Raw genomic sequence first — 13,756 nt, 5'->3', positions numbered from 1 at the left:
TTGAAATAAAGTCATAATTCAGTGGAAGTATTTTAAGTGAAGCGGCTCGACTTGGTGTAGGCTTGGAGAATTGACAGCACCATTTCTTGGATAAACACAAGCATGTTGTAAATCCTAGCGGGTTTCCTAGCCTGCCTTAGGGTACCTTGGGCAAAACCTGGTGTATCAGTTTTTACCTGGGGTCTTTCTACCTCACTGTTAATGTAGTGTTTCTGGAAAGTTCTTTATGGGGGAAAGAAAACGGCCAAAGAAATTGGAAGCTTGGAGCAGGAGGTCTGTTGGGTTTCTGCTCACATAAATTGCCTGCAAAACATACATGGCCCTTAAAGGGCTGTGTTGGGGGGATAATTCCCCTGGCAGTGGAGCAGCACATGTTCCTGCTAGTCCCTGCACTCTGCAGCTGTACAAGGTATCACATAACACCCTCAGCTGCGGGCACACTGGCTTGCCATTCCAGGGGACCCCCCGAAACTGTAAATAGAATGGGCAAAAAGACTCCTGGAGGCACAGCACTAGCTGTGGGAGGAGGAATGCTTGAGCCAACTGGCCAAGGCTTCTAGTCAAGGCCGCTTGTCAGGAGGCTTTGCCTGGACCAGGATGCTTAGCTTGTGCCAGGCATGTAGAGCCTTTAGTGCCAAGCCTGGGTGTCTACCAGCTCGGCTGCAGAGTCTCTGGGGCTTGCCTGGGGGCTGAAGGAGGGCTGAGAAAGTGCCATGCCCAGCAGAGCTAAGGCCAGAATCCTTGTAGGGTACTGAGAATAATTAGGACTCCCAAATCCTCTTGCTGACATTGCATTGAAAAATCTTTTTTCTGAGCAGAAGGGGCACACAACGAGTGTGCAGCTAAGATCTTACTGTTAGTCCAGTTAATGTTTTAACAGTCTAAATTTTCTAGTTGAGAAAAGCCTTGAATACACAGTCATAGCTTTTGTACAATCCATGCCCAACCTTCCCAGTACCTTTGCTGTCATATGGTGTTACACTTACCCTTCCCACCCGTGATGTCCCATCCCTCATGGTGCCCTGAAGTTCCTGCTCTGTTTTCACCTTATCTCCGGGTAGCCCAGGTAATGCCTGCCCAAGGGGATCCAAAACAAGTGAGGGCACTATGGAGCCAGCAGGGATACCTGGATGTGGGAGGTGTGACCTTCAGTAACACACCTGCAAGGTCCATCAGGCTATGGAGCAGGAGAGCAGGCACAAGTCATATCCAAGCAGGCAGGATGGGAGCCAAGGGAAGGGTAGGTTAGATGTGGCCCAAAAGGCACTATGTAGACATGTGCACCATTTGTTTTCCCAAAGCTGATGATGATGCATCATTATAGTTCAATCATCCATTGCTCAGTTATCTGACAAGTTTTTGTTCTATAAAAATATTCAGAGATTGAAAAAATAAACCAACTTGGGAAAACTGTGGCATTTTACATATAAATCTGTTTTATTTTGTGTGAAATTTAACTGAAATGATCTTAATGATTTATGTAAATTTAAATATTGGGTTTTCCTTTTACTTTCTCTTTTAGTCCTGGTCTCACACAGGCATATTAATGATTATTTGTCAAAGTCACACTGTTTGCTTACAAGGTAGGAAGGCTTTTTAGACACTATAATGACAGCTTTTGATTCACTTGATAATATTTAGAATAAGCCATAAAAGCCAATCTCTGAACGAACAGACCGCTTTTATTGGCTTTTAGTGCTATTACTGCTATCATAAGTGGTAAATTGGCCTAATGCAAGTAATACTGCTGCGTCATACTGTAAAAACCACTGCTTAGTTTTATATTTTTTTTTATTTTTCCATGAAAAAAAATTAAGGCATGGGGATTGTACTATCCTTTAACAACTCTTGGTGATTTCCTCCATGTCAGAGCTTGGGAAGCTTCCACTGCTGTTTGGAATTTCTTTGGCCAGTGATTACCACTTCAGATGGAACAGGGCTGGTCATAAAGTAAGGAACCAAAAGTGTGAGTGTAGTGAATATGTCACTGAAGCTCATAGGCTGTTTATTTATTTAAATCATAAATAAACTAGAAAAAAGATCATTGCTTAGCTGGATGCTGAATTGGATATATTTCAAATCCTTCATGCTAGGTTTTTAATATGCATTGTTTTATAATAGCAGTAGTAATTTTTTAAATAGTAAGCACTTAAAATATCTGCTGACAATAAATTTGGTCACCATGTCATCCAGCCAGAATGACTACCAGGTGCCATAATTGTTTTTTTCTATGATTCTTTTGGCTTCCTTCCCTTGCCTCTCACAGTCTCTTCAATTCTTTTGCCCACTCCTGAAATATAAGCATGGATTACAGAGATGTAAAATTCCAGTAACATACGACTTTTTTCTTTTAATCAGTAAAAAAGAGTTTATAAATAATTTTATTTGGTTGTTTTAGTGTTTATAGATAAGGGAAATAGTTGATAAAGTGAAACTGAAGAGATTTTAATTGACTTTTGAGTTTCTGTTCTTTTATCTTCCTCTTTCTCTCCCTTTACCTATGTACTATCATAGTAGACACATTTCAGTGACTCTTGTTTGGGAGGGAAAAGTGTAGTATGTTTAAAATTTAGTCAAAAATTGAATATTCTCAAGTCAAATATAACTTTATCATGATATACTGTGTGGTCATTATAAAATTAGTCTAATGGTAGAGAAAAGTCTATCTGAGTAATAATCACTACTTTGACTTGAACAAATACTTGAAATAATTATTCATATTCAATATGCTGTGGAAACAGGGAGAATCCCATTCCAACTTTAATTTTGGCATCCAAGTATTTGTGGATACATGACAGCATTTTGGCACATGTGTTTGTTGCTATGGGTGTGTGAGAAAACAAAGGTTTGACTTCTTTGTAAGACAACTATCTTTACAAAGATCACACAGCAGAAAATTCTTCTCTAAATCGGATGTCTGAGTTTGCTTCAGCTGGAAGATACTGATTTGACCTGTATTTTACTGAAGAGCTCAAGTGGTCTTATTTACCTAAAAATCTGCACTCCTTTTAAACTCAAGGTGTTCTAGTGCTTCTATCTGCATCTCTGCTGCAAGTAGCATCTTCTTTCTTTTGCAACTGTTTACAGACATATTTCAGTAAGAAGAACATAATCTGTAAGTAATCAGTTCTCGGATGTCTCAACACTATCGTGCAATGTTTGTTTTTCTGTAGAGCACAGCAGTGAGTGATGCATCTATTTCTCTATCTCTAGAGCCTACTGATGTATTCAGGCACAAGTTTTTCTTCCTGTGCATATTTCTGTGCTGTGTATATTCATTTATGTGTGAGAGAAGAAAACATTATCATGTTTAACTGCTGCAATCATAAGCACATTAAGTAGACAGATAATAAACAATCCATCTGAATTTATGATTAAGTTAATTGTGTCTGTGTTTTTCTAACGTGTTTATTCAGATTAAAGACTGAAATTAGAATGAGACTATATAATCAAGAGACCCTAAGAGACTGTTTGACTCCTATAAAATAAAAATTAATTTAGTTTAGGGGGATAACAAAGATCTCTGTAGCACTTAAATATCACTTAGGTGGTAAAGAGGCCTTGTGCAATTCTCTTTGAAGAGATGAATCTCAGTAGTAGTAAGAGTTATTAAGGAACTCAGCTGACACTGAGGGCTTCACAATGCAATTTTTGTACCTGCCCTTTTGCCCAGCAGGCACCAGACTCACAGATCCAATTTCTGTACAGCACATGCAGAGGATCTGATAACTGGGAGCAATAATCTGATGGGAGAAGTGAGGAAACAAGGAATTGAAGCAGGAAAATCACTAGGACTGGAGAGGAAGAGCAGCTGAATTTACTTAGCGCTGCTCCACTTGCATATTAGGCTCCTTTACCATCATTGCTCCTGAGGCTGTGCAGGAGGAGAGGTTCTAGTCCCTTCCTACCTATCTGAGGGTGAGATCCCTGCTGGTGGAAGGGGAGTGGAAAAGTCTCAAATCCCTCTCTGCCTGTGCTCAGCAGTGTATTAGAATCACAGAATGGTTTGAGTTGGAAGGGATCTTAAAGATCACTCAGTTCCAAACTCCTGCCACGGGCAGAGACACCTTCCACTAGCCCAAGTTGCTCAGAGCCCTATCCAACCCGGACTTGAACACTTCCAGGGATGGGAAGTCAAGTTCCAATGATAGAGTATTTAGACAACTTGCCAAAGATTGTCATGTTTTAGCTGGTAATTGAATACTCTCCCTGACAGGAACTAGAGCCCATCTCCTGCCCTTCATGCAGGTGTCCTACCTGCTTGTCTGCGTTGTCCTTCCCTCTCTCTGGAGCAATGGTCTTTAGGAACCCTGTTCATACAAAGCTACTCGGGACTCTGAGCCACGATCTTTTACAGGAGGATGAGTATTCATGTGCTCTCAGACCAGGTCTGAAGTCACAGAACTAATCACTAAACTCTGTTCTGAGAAGGGTTTTATGGCCAATATTTTATTATTGGTCATTTATAGAGGTCACGCTTAATGTCTAAATATCCTTCCACTGGATGTAATTCTAAATTATTATTTCAAAATGGATGGAAAAATAGTTCTTTTGAATCTCAGCTAACAATAAGTATTTAAACTAATTTAACTTTTTGTCTTTCTCCCAAATTTTCCTGTAATATCTTTCATAAGCAAGAGACCACCAGCATGCCCAGGATTTATCCCATCCACTGCATTTTGTTATGTGCACTGAGAGACATTTGTATTTTAGTGAACAATTGTAAATCTTCAATGAGATGAGGAGAGGTTTATTTCTTAAAATATTCTAATTTTGTTTAGCCTAAATATTCCACTAAACCCCTCCAATAATAAGGATTGTGCTACACTTCTATGCAACTGTCAGTCTGGCTCTCCATACCAGTGTGTAATCTGAAAACTGTCTCTGAACTGCTCACATCCACAATCATCCTGCCTTCAAGCTCAGGATAAATCAGGTCTGAATAGTTGTTGTTTCAATGAGATTTCTATCAAGGAATTAAGTTGTATAAAATAGCTAAATGATCATTAATATCTTTTAAATATCTATTTTTATAGCATTTAAATATCTAGTAGTCAGATTCAAATGTATTACTGTTTCCCTCTAGAGAAAACTTCTAATAATGCCAAGTTCATTTGTGTTACTACTCCAGATGGGAAGGAATACAAATAATAATTAATTCTTGAGATCTCAGAAATGTAAAGTTGACTAAAGAAAGCAACATTGGGCTTCACTTTTATCTTGAAGAGAAACAACCCACTCTTGTGAAGCTGTACTGAAATTTAAGACAAACAATATCCCTGACAGGGAGCAGTTATACAAACAGACACTATAAAATATGAAGCTTGGAGTTACTCATAGCTTTGACACTGAACCTTAGGATAAGATTTTCCATGCACTAGTTTGCCATCTTAAACAGGAAGTGCTATGGGGGCCGTGGGGTATGTGGATTCTGCTTTGATATGTATGTTGCTGAGAAACTCAACAGCTAAACAGTATCTTATTGTTATTTTGTTTTGCTCTACTCACACAACTGAGGGTAAATTTTTTGAGTATTTTTCCCAAATACAGCAGAGAATAGAATGGGTCTGGAAAACTTCCAGGAGAGAATGAAACTATATCTTCAGGTCTTCCACAGCACTTGCCGTTGAATGAAATAGAATTTTCCTTTTAGAACAAATTTACTTAAGGCAATCAAACATAAATAAACCTTCACTTATGTTTTTACAATCAGTATCCAGCACAGGAGTGTGACTTTAAACCTAACCCTATCACCCAGAGATGTCTTTACTGTACATCCAAAGTCTTACATCTCCAAGGATCTGCCAGCTCAAAGATCAAGGACCCCTCAGTTTATAACACTAATTAGAAATGGTGAGCTGGGACCATTGCAGATTTCATATACTCCCTCTCCATTGGAAGAGTCTTTAAATCTGCTGGTTTACTGCTTAAAGGAAGGGTTGTCTTCATTAATTCATTTGGTCATAGTCCTGGAGCTGACAAGGCATCTTCCAGGAATTTGAGCCCCCTGGGATCCTTGTCATCAGTTTTTAAATGTGCTTTTTTTTTCTTTTGGTGTAGTGTTCTTATCTGCAAACAGTCTGCTTGGATTACAGCATTCATCTTAGAAGCATTTGGCATTTTCTGTTACGTGAAACTGAGAACTCTTTCTTTGCTATCAGTGTCCTGTAAAACTTTTCAATGCAATGACTTAATCCAGGCTGAAAGGAGAGAGTGAAAAAAACTTCTGGACCCAAGTCAACAAGATTCAGGAAACAAGTGTCCAAGTGTGTATGTAAAATTGTGTTCACTGACTTCTGAGATTTTAGAAAGAAATTCTAAAAATGTCATTTAGCTCCCTAAATGCTGGGATGAAAGTCAGCTTGAAACACTCTGCTGAGAATAGTCTCGGCAAACGTACAAGCCTGGTAATCTTATTCCAGCCCCTGCAAACCAGGTATAAAGCTGGAAGGTTGTGAAAGACCTCGGAAATTCCCTGAGTGTCTCCAGGACAACTCTCATTCTGCAAAACCAGTCTCATATTCTTTCCACTTTATCACTACTTTTAAAAGTCTCCTGAAGCCCCTGGTTAACAAAGTGTTCTGTGGAAAAGGCATTTTTGAGTGCTGCCATGTAAATGGTTTTGCTCTAAGAGAGTCAAGAATAGTCTGCTCCTCCGTTAGATTTCTGGGATGTACCACTAAGAAACATGGCCCAATCCCACCCAATGGGATTAATATTGGAATAAGGTATTATTTGAATTATGTCACTACAGCCAGGTATATGATATGAGTAAATCTCTCTTTTCATATGAAATGTAGTCCTTTTAAGGGGTGAAATATAATCCTGAACAGAGGCTCTATTTACCACTTAAGCCCTATTTTATGGGTTAAGTGCTGACCTTGCACTGACCCTCAGTACAGGGCTGAGTTTCACCCTACAGCGAAAATCTGCTGGCTAGAGAAGTGGATTAGAGAAATTGGGGCTAGACTTTTTACTATTTGCAAGACAATGAAAACAGGCTTATTTTAGACAAAAATGTTTCTGATTTATGAGAATTTTAGTGCAGAAAGGGGCTATTTTGGAGAAAGTCTTGAGATTAGAATTTCAGTTATATTTTTGGCAAGAGAGCAAGGAAGCCATTTCATTAACTTTTCACTAGAAGTTATATATGGAGGGCATTTGTGTACACAGCTGGGCAGCATAAAACAGGAGGGCTTTGTGTGAAAATATCCTGAAATGAAATTTCATTTCTGTATGACTTGGATCTGCGTTCCTGGGCTGCCGTGTCCAGTTTTGGATGAAACCATGGGGGGGCAGTGTGAGGCCCTCACACACTTTGCCTTGTGTTTGCAATGGATGAAGAAATAGTGAACAGACCACTGTGGTCCCTGTGCAAAATCAGTGTCACCTTTTATAGCTTTATGTCTGTAGATAAGCTCCTGCCTGCCCTCACATATCCATATGGCTGTAATCATCAAGTGATACCCAGAGATTTGTTTGTAAGGAACTCCAAAAGCCACATGCTGAGGCTGGTGTGAATTTAGCTCTGCTTTGACCTCCCTCCTTTTCCTCCAGATGGCTGCTAATCTGGCACTAAATCACTGCCATGGTGGAAAGAGCCCGTGGTCCATGTGGAAGAGGCTGTGGCTGTGCTGTGCAAAGTAGGACCATCTCTGAGTCAGCCCCTGGAGTGTTGCTCCCTCTTGAGTATTACTCTTCTAAAGGGCATATCTTGTGTAGCTTCCAGATTTTACAGGGCCTTCTAATAACTGCTTGATTAGGAGCCCACAGAGATGCTTCTTGTTTGGGGTGTGATGATCTGCTTGTTGCATATCTTATCACAGCATCATAGAGCAGTTTGGGTTGAAAGAGACCTCTAAGGTCATCTAGTTCCAGGCACCTGCCATGGACAGAGACATGCCCTGTCCTTGGATACTTCCAGGGATGGGGCAGCCACAGCTTCTCTGGGCACCCTGTGCCAGGGCCTCACCACCCTCCCAGGGAAGAATTTCCTCCTCATTTCTAATCTAAATCTCTCCTCTTGTAATTTTAAACCCTTCCCACTTGTCACAATCTGCCTGTGTAGTCTTGGGGGTGCATGAAGCAGCTGGGGACACAAGCCCATGCAGAGGGCATTTCTTTCCTATTACCTTCACATTACATTGGTAGTTCTTTTCTTATCGAAGCATATTCATATCCAATACACTGTCACTTATGTTGTCTTGTTCATTTCTGGGCAAAACATGAGTAAGTGGGAATAACTCATGCACTGAGGGTTCCTGCTCTAGTTTTTCATGGCAGATAACTTTGCAAGTCCTTCTTTGCAAAAGAACTCATGTTTTGCTCTGCCCAGAAGTTTTCCCCATGCCAGTGCCTACTACTCTACATCTCTGTCCAAAACTTCCTCCCAACTTCAGCAATGAGCTCTTCCCTATGGGAGGAAGCAAGCAGAGGTAACAGCCTCCAATCCTACACAAAATAGGAGTCATTGCTCCTATGTTCCAGGCTTTCCTTGTGTTGGTTCTCATCAGACAAGCAGAGCTGCCTTTTCTCAGTGCTCATTCATGCTGATTCTCATTGATTTGCATGTGATGGTCTGATGCATAACCTCCAAATGCAGGGTTTCTCATTTGTTGTGTGATCTTTAGAAATAACAGTCCTGAAGAATATTCTGTACTCTCAGAAAACATTGCTGGTGTGTATATATGTATAACTGTGTTCATTTCACTGTCCTTGTTCTTGCTTTCAACCCAGAGAGTCTCTCATGTTATCCACATGTAAACTTAAGTGCTAAGCACCTGAGGAGGTGCAGAGATGTTTTAGGACTTCCTCAAAGTCTAAGCAAACCTAGGACAGATATTTACTAGTCTGCTCCCCTATGTATGTTTTGTTTATTGTTTCATTCTATGATCTGCTAGGTGCTGCAGAGTATTCTTCACAAAAAAATAAAGGCTTGTAGGCTGAGCAATAAATAGCAGAAGGCAAATGTGACATTGTCCTTCTAAAAATACACAGACCAGGGCCATAATTATGTACATTATTTCTCTCCAAGAGTGTGCTGAGTTGTAGAACATTATTCTTTCCCTACACTGTCTTTAACTCCCATCAATATAATCCTATATGTAACAACTTTTACAAGGCTGGTTTAGTTTCTGTTTTGCTTTGGGGAAGAAGTTTTTCCTCAGAATGAGACTTTGATTTCTGCTTTTAGATGCTTCAAGACAGAAGCAAATTATCTTCTTGCAAGAAAAAGTAGAAGCTAAATAACTGGCAGCCAGATTAAAATCCCCTCCTGCCCTGAGTAAGCAGTTTCTAATGTTGAAAGACAACAAAAAAGTGATAGGTACCTTATTTGGATGTTGACCCACTGTACTACCAGCCCATAAGCTTTTACTTTGCAAAGCATCAGGAAAAAATGAAGTCTAGGAAAGACAATAAAACCACAGCCTAGTCTATAATGTTTGTTTATTTCTGATACTATGTGGTTCATGATTGTTTCTTTTAGAAGGAACAAATAATCAATACAAAGCCATGAATAAAAATAACTTTTCTTTAACACTGGATGCTAAAAGAACATATAGTCTTCTTACTGTGCCTGACGGAAACAGTACAAGTCTGTTCTCCACAATTCGTTGTTTATTGGAATGCCTGAAATCTATACATGAGGTATTTTTAAAATATTTAAACATAGACGTTAAGCTTCTGCTCCAGACAATTTGTTTCACCATATTCTAAAAAACCAATGCATACCACAGAAGTGCTTAAAGCAAAAACAACAACAAAATTTTTTAAAAGCAAACTTCAATACTAGATAAAATGATCTCCATATTCTTCAGGAAAATTTGCTTTTTGTGTGAGAGACATTCAGTTATTTATTGATTCAGCTGCTGTACAAAACTTTCAAGGCTCTATTCTCTCTGTGGCACTGTGGAAAGCAGTGCCAATAGTCTACACTTGGCACTTTCTGAAAGATTTTAGATCCTCTAAGTACAGAACAATCAAAATGTTACTAATGATGTAGAAACGTTGGATGGTGTCCTTAGGAAATGGCAAAATAAAACACTGTGAATTAGCACCAGTCAGTGAAATGAACTCAGGAATGTGCAGGTGTGAGGGATGACTCCTGGAGGAGGTCTGGACCAGAGGATATGGGACTCTGAGAGCACCTGCTCAGAGACATGGGCCAGTCAAAAACTCTAGACTTCTATACCCCTTTGTAAAGTTGCCAATCTCTTGTGTTCTCTCATGTGATGGAATAAATACTCAATTCAGCCATGTGTTTGCTGTTTGCAAGCTAACTACTATCTTGTAGGCTCAGACTCTGATCTTACTCAGCTGTATCTCCTCTGATGCTCAAACTACAAAGCTTCTCCAGAGTTTTCACTCAAGTTACATGACCCTTTGCAAGCAGAGGATTTTGGGTGTCCAGCCAACTAAATCTGCATGCTGGTCAGTCAGATCTGCTTGAGTGAAAGACTTTCATTCTGCAGAAATGCTGCAAGACAGGGACATTAATTCAGGCCCACCTTACTGCAAACACTCTTGCCGCTAGATCTAATGTACAATTAACTACATGAGCTTAAAATAGTGATACACATTCTACATATGACATAACAGTGACTAAAAATGAGCCTTTCACCCATAGCATTATATAATATGAGGTCACTTGTTGTTAGGATTAGAATGTAACTGTTCTCATTAAGATCTGTAATTCGCTCCTGATCATGGATGTTTAATTTCTATCTCGTTCATCTTGAGTGTCTGCTTTGGGATTCTATGTAATTCAAATTCTGCTTGTCTGTATGAAATACAATAAAGTGATTCAGCTATAACCAACAAACATACATAAGCACATAATAAGCTATGTACTAACTTGGCAAATTAATTTTTTCATCAAGAAAATGTCCTAAGAATCTTCCATCTGTATATGCACAGGGATATACAGTAAGAACATCTTTACAATTTTGTCTTTTTCTTCTAAAATAGCTTAACAAATAAAGGTAGTATTTGAAATACCAGTATTTGTTGCAGATTATTTACTTAATACCTGTTATTTTTCAACTTTTAAAACTGGAAAGATCCCCATACATGTCCTTTATGACTTTTCCACTTTTGAGTCTATATTTCTGTTTATACAAACCGCTGACAACTGATGCTACTTTATTCTACAATAACGCACAGCCAAATCCAAAGACTCTTTACTTGTTTTTGAGAAAACCAAATTAATATGAATCCAATTCAGTAATAGTTTAAGAAATTAAAAATTTTTCATCTGAATTTGGATGATGATGATACATGCTCTTTGCTGGCTTATGGTTCAGGTCAAATAAAAATTTCCCAGGAATACAAGACTATCATAAAAATGATTGTTCAGGTTACTTTAAAATTTGGGAATTTAGGCCTTTCAGTAGCGTAAGGAATAGTATGTCCAAGTTACGTAGAAGTCAAACTATGGAGGTTGTATGGTAGAAATTTCTGCTCATATTTAAACCCATAAGGTGTTTTTGTGCATTTTTCTTTCAAAAATAAATTCATAAATGAGAAATATCTCTGAACACAAACCAGTAACTAATAACTCAATGAAACTTAACTTACCTTTCTTCAGCCAAGAAATATTTTGCTTCTCATGTTCAAAACTTTGTGCTGGTTTGATTTTTACCTTGTCTGTCTTGTCTTCTGACATCTGTGGGAGAGAAAAGAATTTTGGGATGTCAAGTTCTTTTAAGGAAAGTTTGACAGAGAAAGATGTTCTCTGTTTAGGCTCCTGACATAATAAATTGTGCTTAGTTACACAGACACTTTTTTTTTCCCTGCAGATTATTGATACTATATAATACCTGAGCCTTTAAATTTATGTCCTCCTCTTAAATGCTTTATCAATATTACATAGTTGCTGTCTGTAGAGGGATGCTTTTGTAATGTAACTATAAATTACATTATGAAATGAATTATAAGCTCATAACATGGTGGTAATAGATAAACATGGAACATAGAATAGATATATTCTGGATAAAAAGGAGGCACCCAGACTGCCTGTTTATTGTGGTTCAAAGTTGCTGTAAAGCCTGCTGTCAGAAAGGTATAATTATGTAAATAATAATAAATATTTATAAAGGCAACTTGAACAAAATGTACCCCGAAAAAATCTTTACTGCCTTTGCAACAATCTCTTTGCTGTAACGAGAACAAACACAAACAATACAGTACCTGAGGGCATTGTGTACACTCAGCCTGTGCACTGTGGTTTACTTCCACTGCCTGATAGGAATAAGATTAGGCTGTCCAGGCTTCTCCTGCCTGCTTTATATTTCACTGACTCCAGTTTAGGTAAAACATTTCTCTATTTTTACCTGTACCTTCCAGCCGAGGGGGAGCAGCAGGGCTCAGTCACTGAGGAGCGCCTTCGGCCGGATCCCTCGCTGTGTGTGGATGTCCAGCATTCCCATACACCGACAAACCGAAAGGATGAGCAGTGCACTCTCTGCCTGCCTGCTGTGTGGTGCCAGATTTGTCTTGCTGCCAGAATCAGCCAACTTATTGCTGAGGGATTTTTTTTTCCCACCTCCCCCCCCTTTCTGTTTGCATGCACTTTTAGAGCTGGGTAGGGTAATGAAGAAGGGGGCTAATCAGCAACCCAGTACTATTGGAGTGATAATAAAATATCAAAAGCTTTTCAAAAAGGAAAAATTGATTTGGTAATGTTATTACTGCAGTTCATAACCCAGTGAATCTGTGAGAGGGGGAGCAAAATAGAAAGGCAACCAGGAAATTAATAGCAACAAATCAGATAAATGTGTCAGGTTTTTTGGGTAAATATAAATTAAGATACTGAAGGATGTAGAAATTAGATGCTAAAAGTCTATTTACAGCTGTCACTTTGACAAAGAAAAGGTCTGAGCTAGTGGGGAGCTGAGTGTTGTGACCCTTCCCAGCTCAGGAGGGTGAAATCCATCCTCACCTCCACTGCCACAGGGCTGAGTGGTCCCTGCTGGGGACAGCACAAGGGCTGGGTGGGTACGACAGCAGCATGGGGCAGGGACAGCTTGGACTGCCTCATACTCTGCAGGCACTACAAAGTTAAGGTTCTTAGTTGGCTTAAAAATTGTCTTGCCATAATTACCAGCAATATAGTTCTAATGTTAGTAGGTAGGGTGAAGCCTAAAGAGAACAAGATTTTAGGGTGCTCAGATGTTTAATCTTTTCATATGGGTCAAAAAAAAAAAAGGTGGATCTGCTTCCCAGAACTGAATTTTGAAAGTGTTGGTTTTGAAGTAGATGCAGAATAACTGAGTTATCTTACTTTTTAAACAATATTTACAAAATTTCAAGCAGCATGTGTCACCAGATCCTATAATCCAGGATCCCATTGCTTAAGTGTGGCCAATAAATAATAACATATTCCCTTTGTTATGACAATTATCTTCCTCTACTCTCCCATCATATGTCATTCTTGCAAGAAAAAACATTTTTTCTTTCTTTTTTTTTTAAATCTTCTGTGCCAACATGACTGAGGTTCTTCAACCATCTTTAGCTAATTGTGAATTCCATGGTAAGTGCCTACTTACCTCTCCAAATTGCAAAGATTAGTCTTGCATGCTTTGAAAACCTATTTTAAGCAGGGTACTTTGGAAATAATTGCAACCACGGGGGGGAAACATATTTTAAGATCTTTGTTACATTTCTCTTAGAAGCAGCTTTTAGAATTATGTATTTTCAATTGCAGTTTCTCTTTCTCCCAGAAACACTTGACTATATTTCCATCTTGTTGCATCTG

The 13,756-nt window shown here is 39.0% G+C and overlaps 1 protein-coding gene across 3 annotated transcripts in view; it reads right to left on the bottom strand.

Moving 5' to 3' along the window:
• The window catches only part of MDFIC2 (MyoD family inhibitor domain containing 2), a 45,009-nt gene extending 32,540 nt beyond the window's left edge, over nt 1–12,469 (bottom strand). For 2 of the 3 annotated variants that reach the window (XM_071549673.1, XM_071549675.1), the window contains exons 1-2: nt 12,333–12,469; nt 11,578–11,665 (exon numbers count right to left, since the gene is read on the bottom strand). In XM_071549673.1, the coding sequence (XP_071405774.1) occupies nt 11,578–11,665 (88 nt within the window). In that variant the 5' untranslated portion in view covers nt 12,333–12,469. The remainder of the gene's footprint in view (nt 1–11,577; nt 11,666–12,332) is intronic. The other variant, XM_071549674.1, reaches the window with a different exon arrangement.
• Between the last annotated feature and the right edge of the window lie 1,287 nt (nt 12,470–13,756).

The sequence above is a fragment of the Pithys albifrons genome, chromosome 3 (assembly GCF_047495875.1).
Source record: "Pithys albifrons albifrons isolate INPA30051 chromosome 3, PitAlb_v1, whole genome shotgun sequence".
NCBI classification, from domain to species: Eukaryota; Metazoa; Chordata; class Aves; order Passeriformes; family Thamnophilidae; genus Pithys; species Pithys albifrons.
The sequence above is the reverse complement of the archived record's forward strand: the minus strand, read 5'-3'. Positions and strand labels throughout refer to the sequence as shown.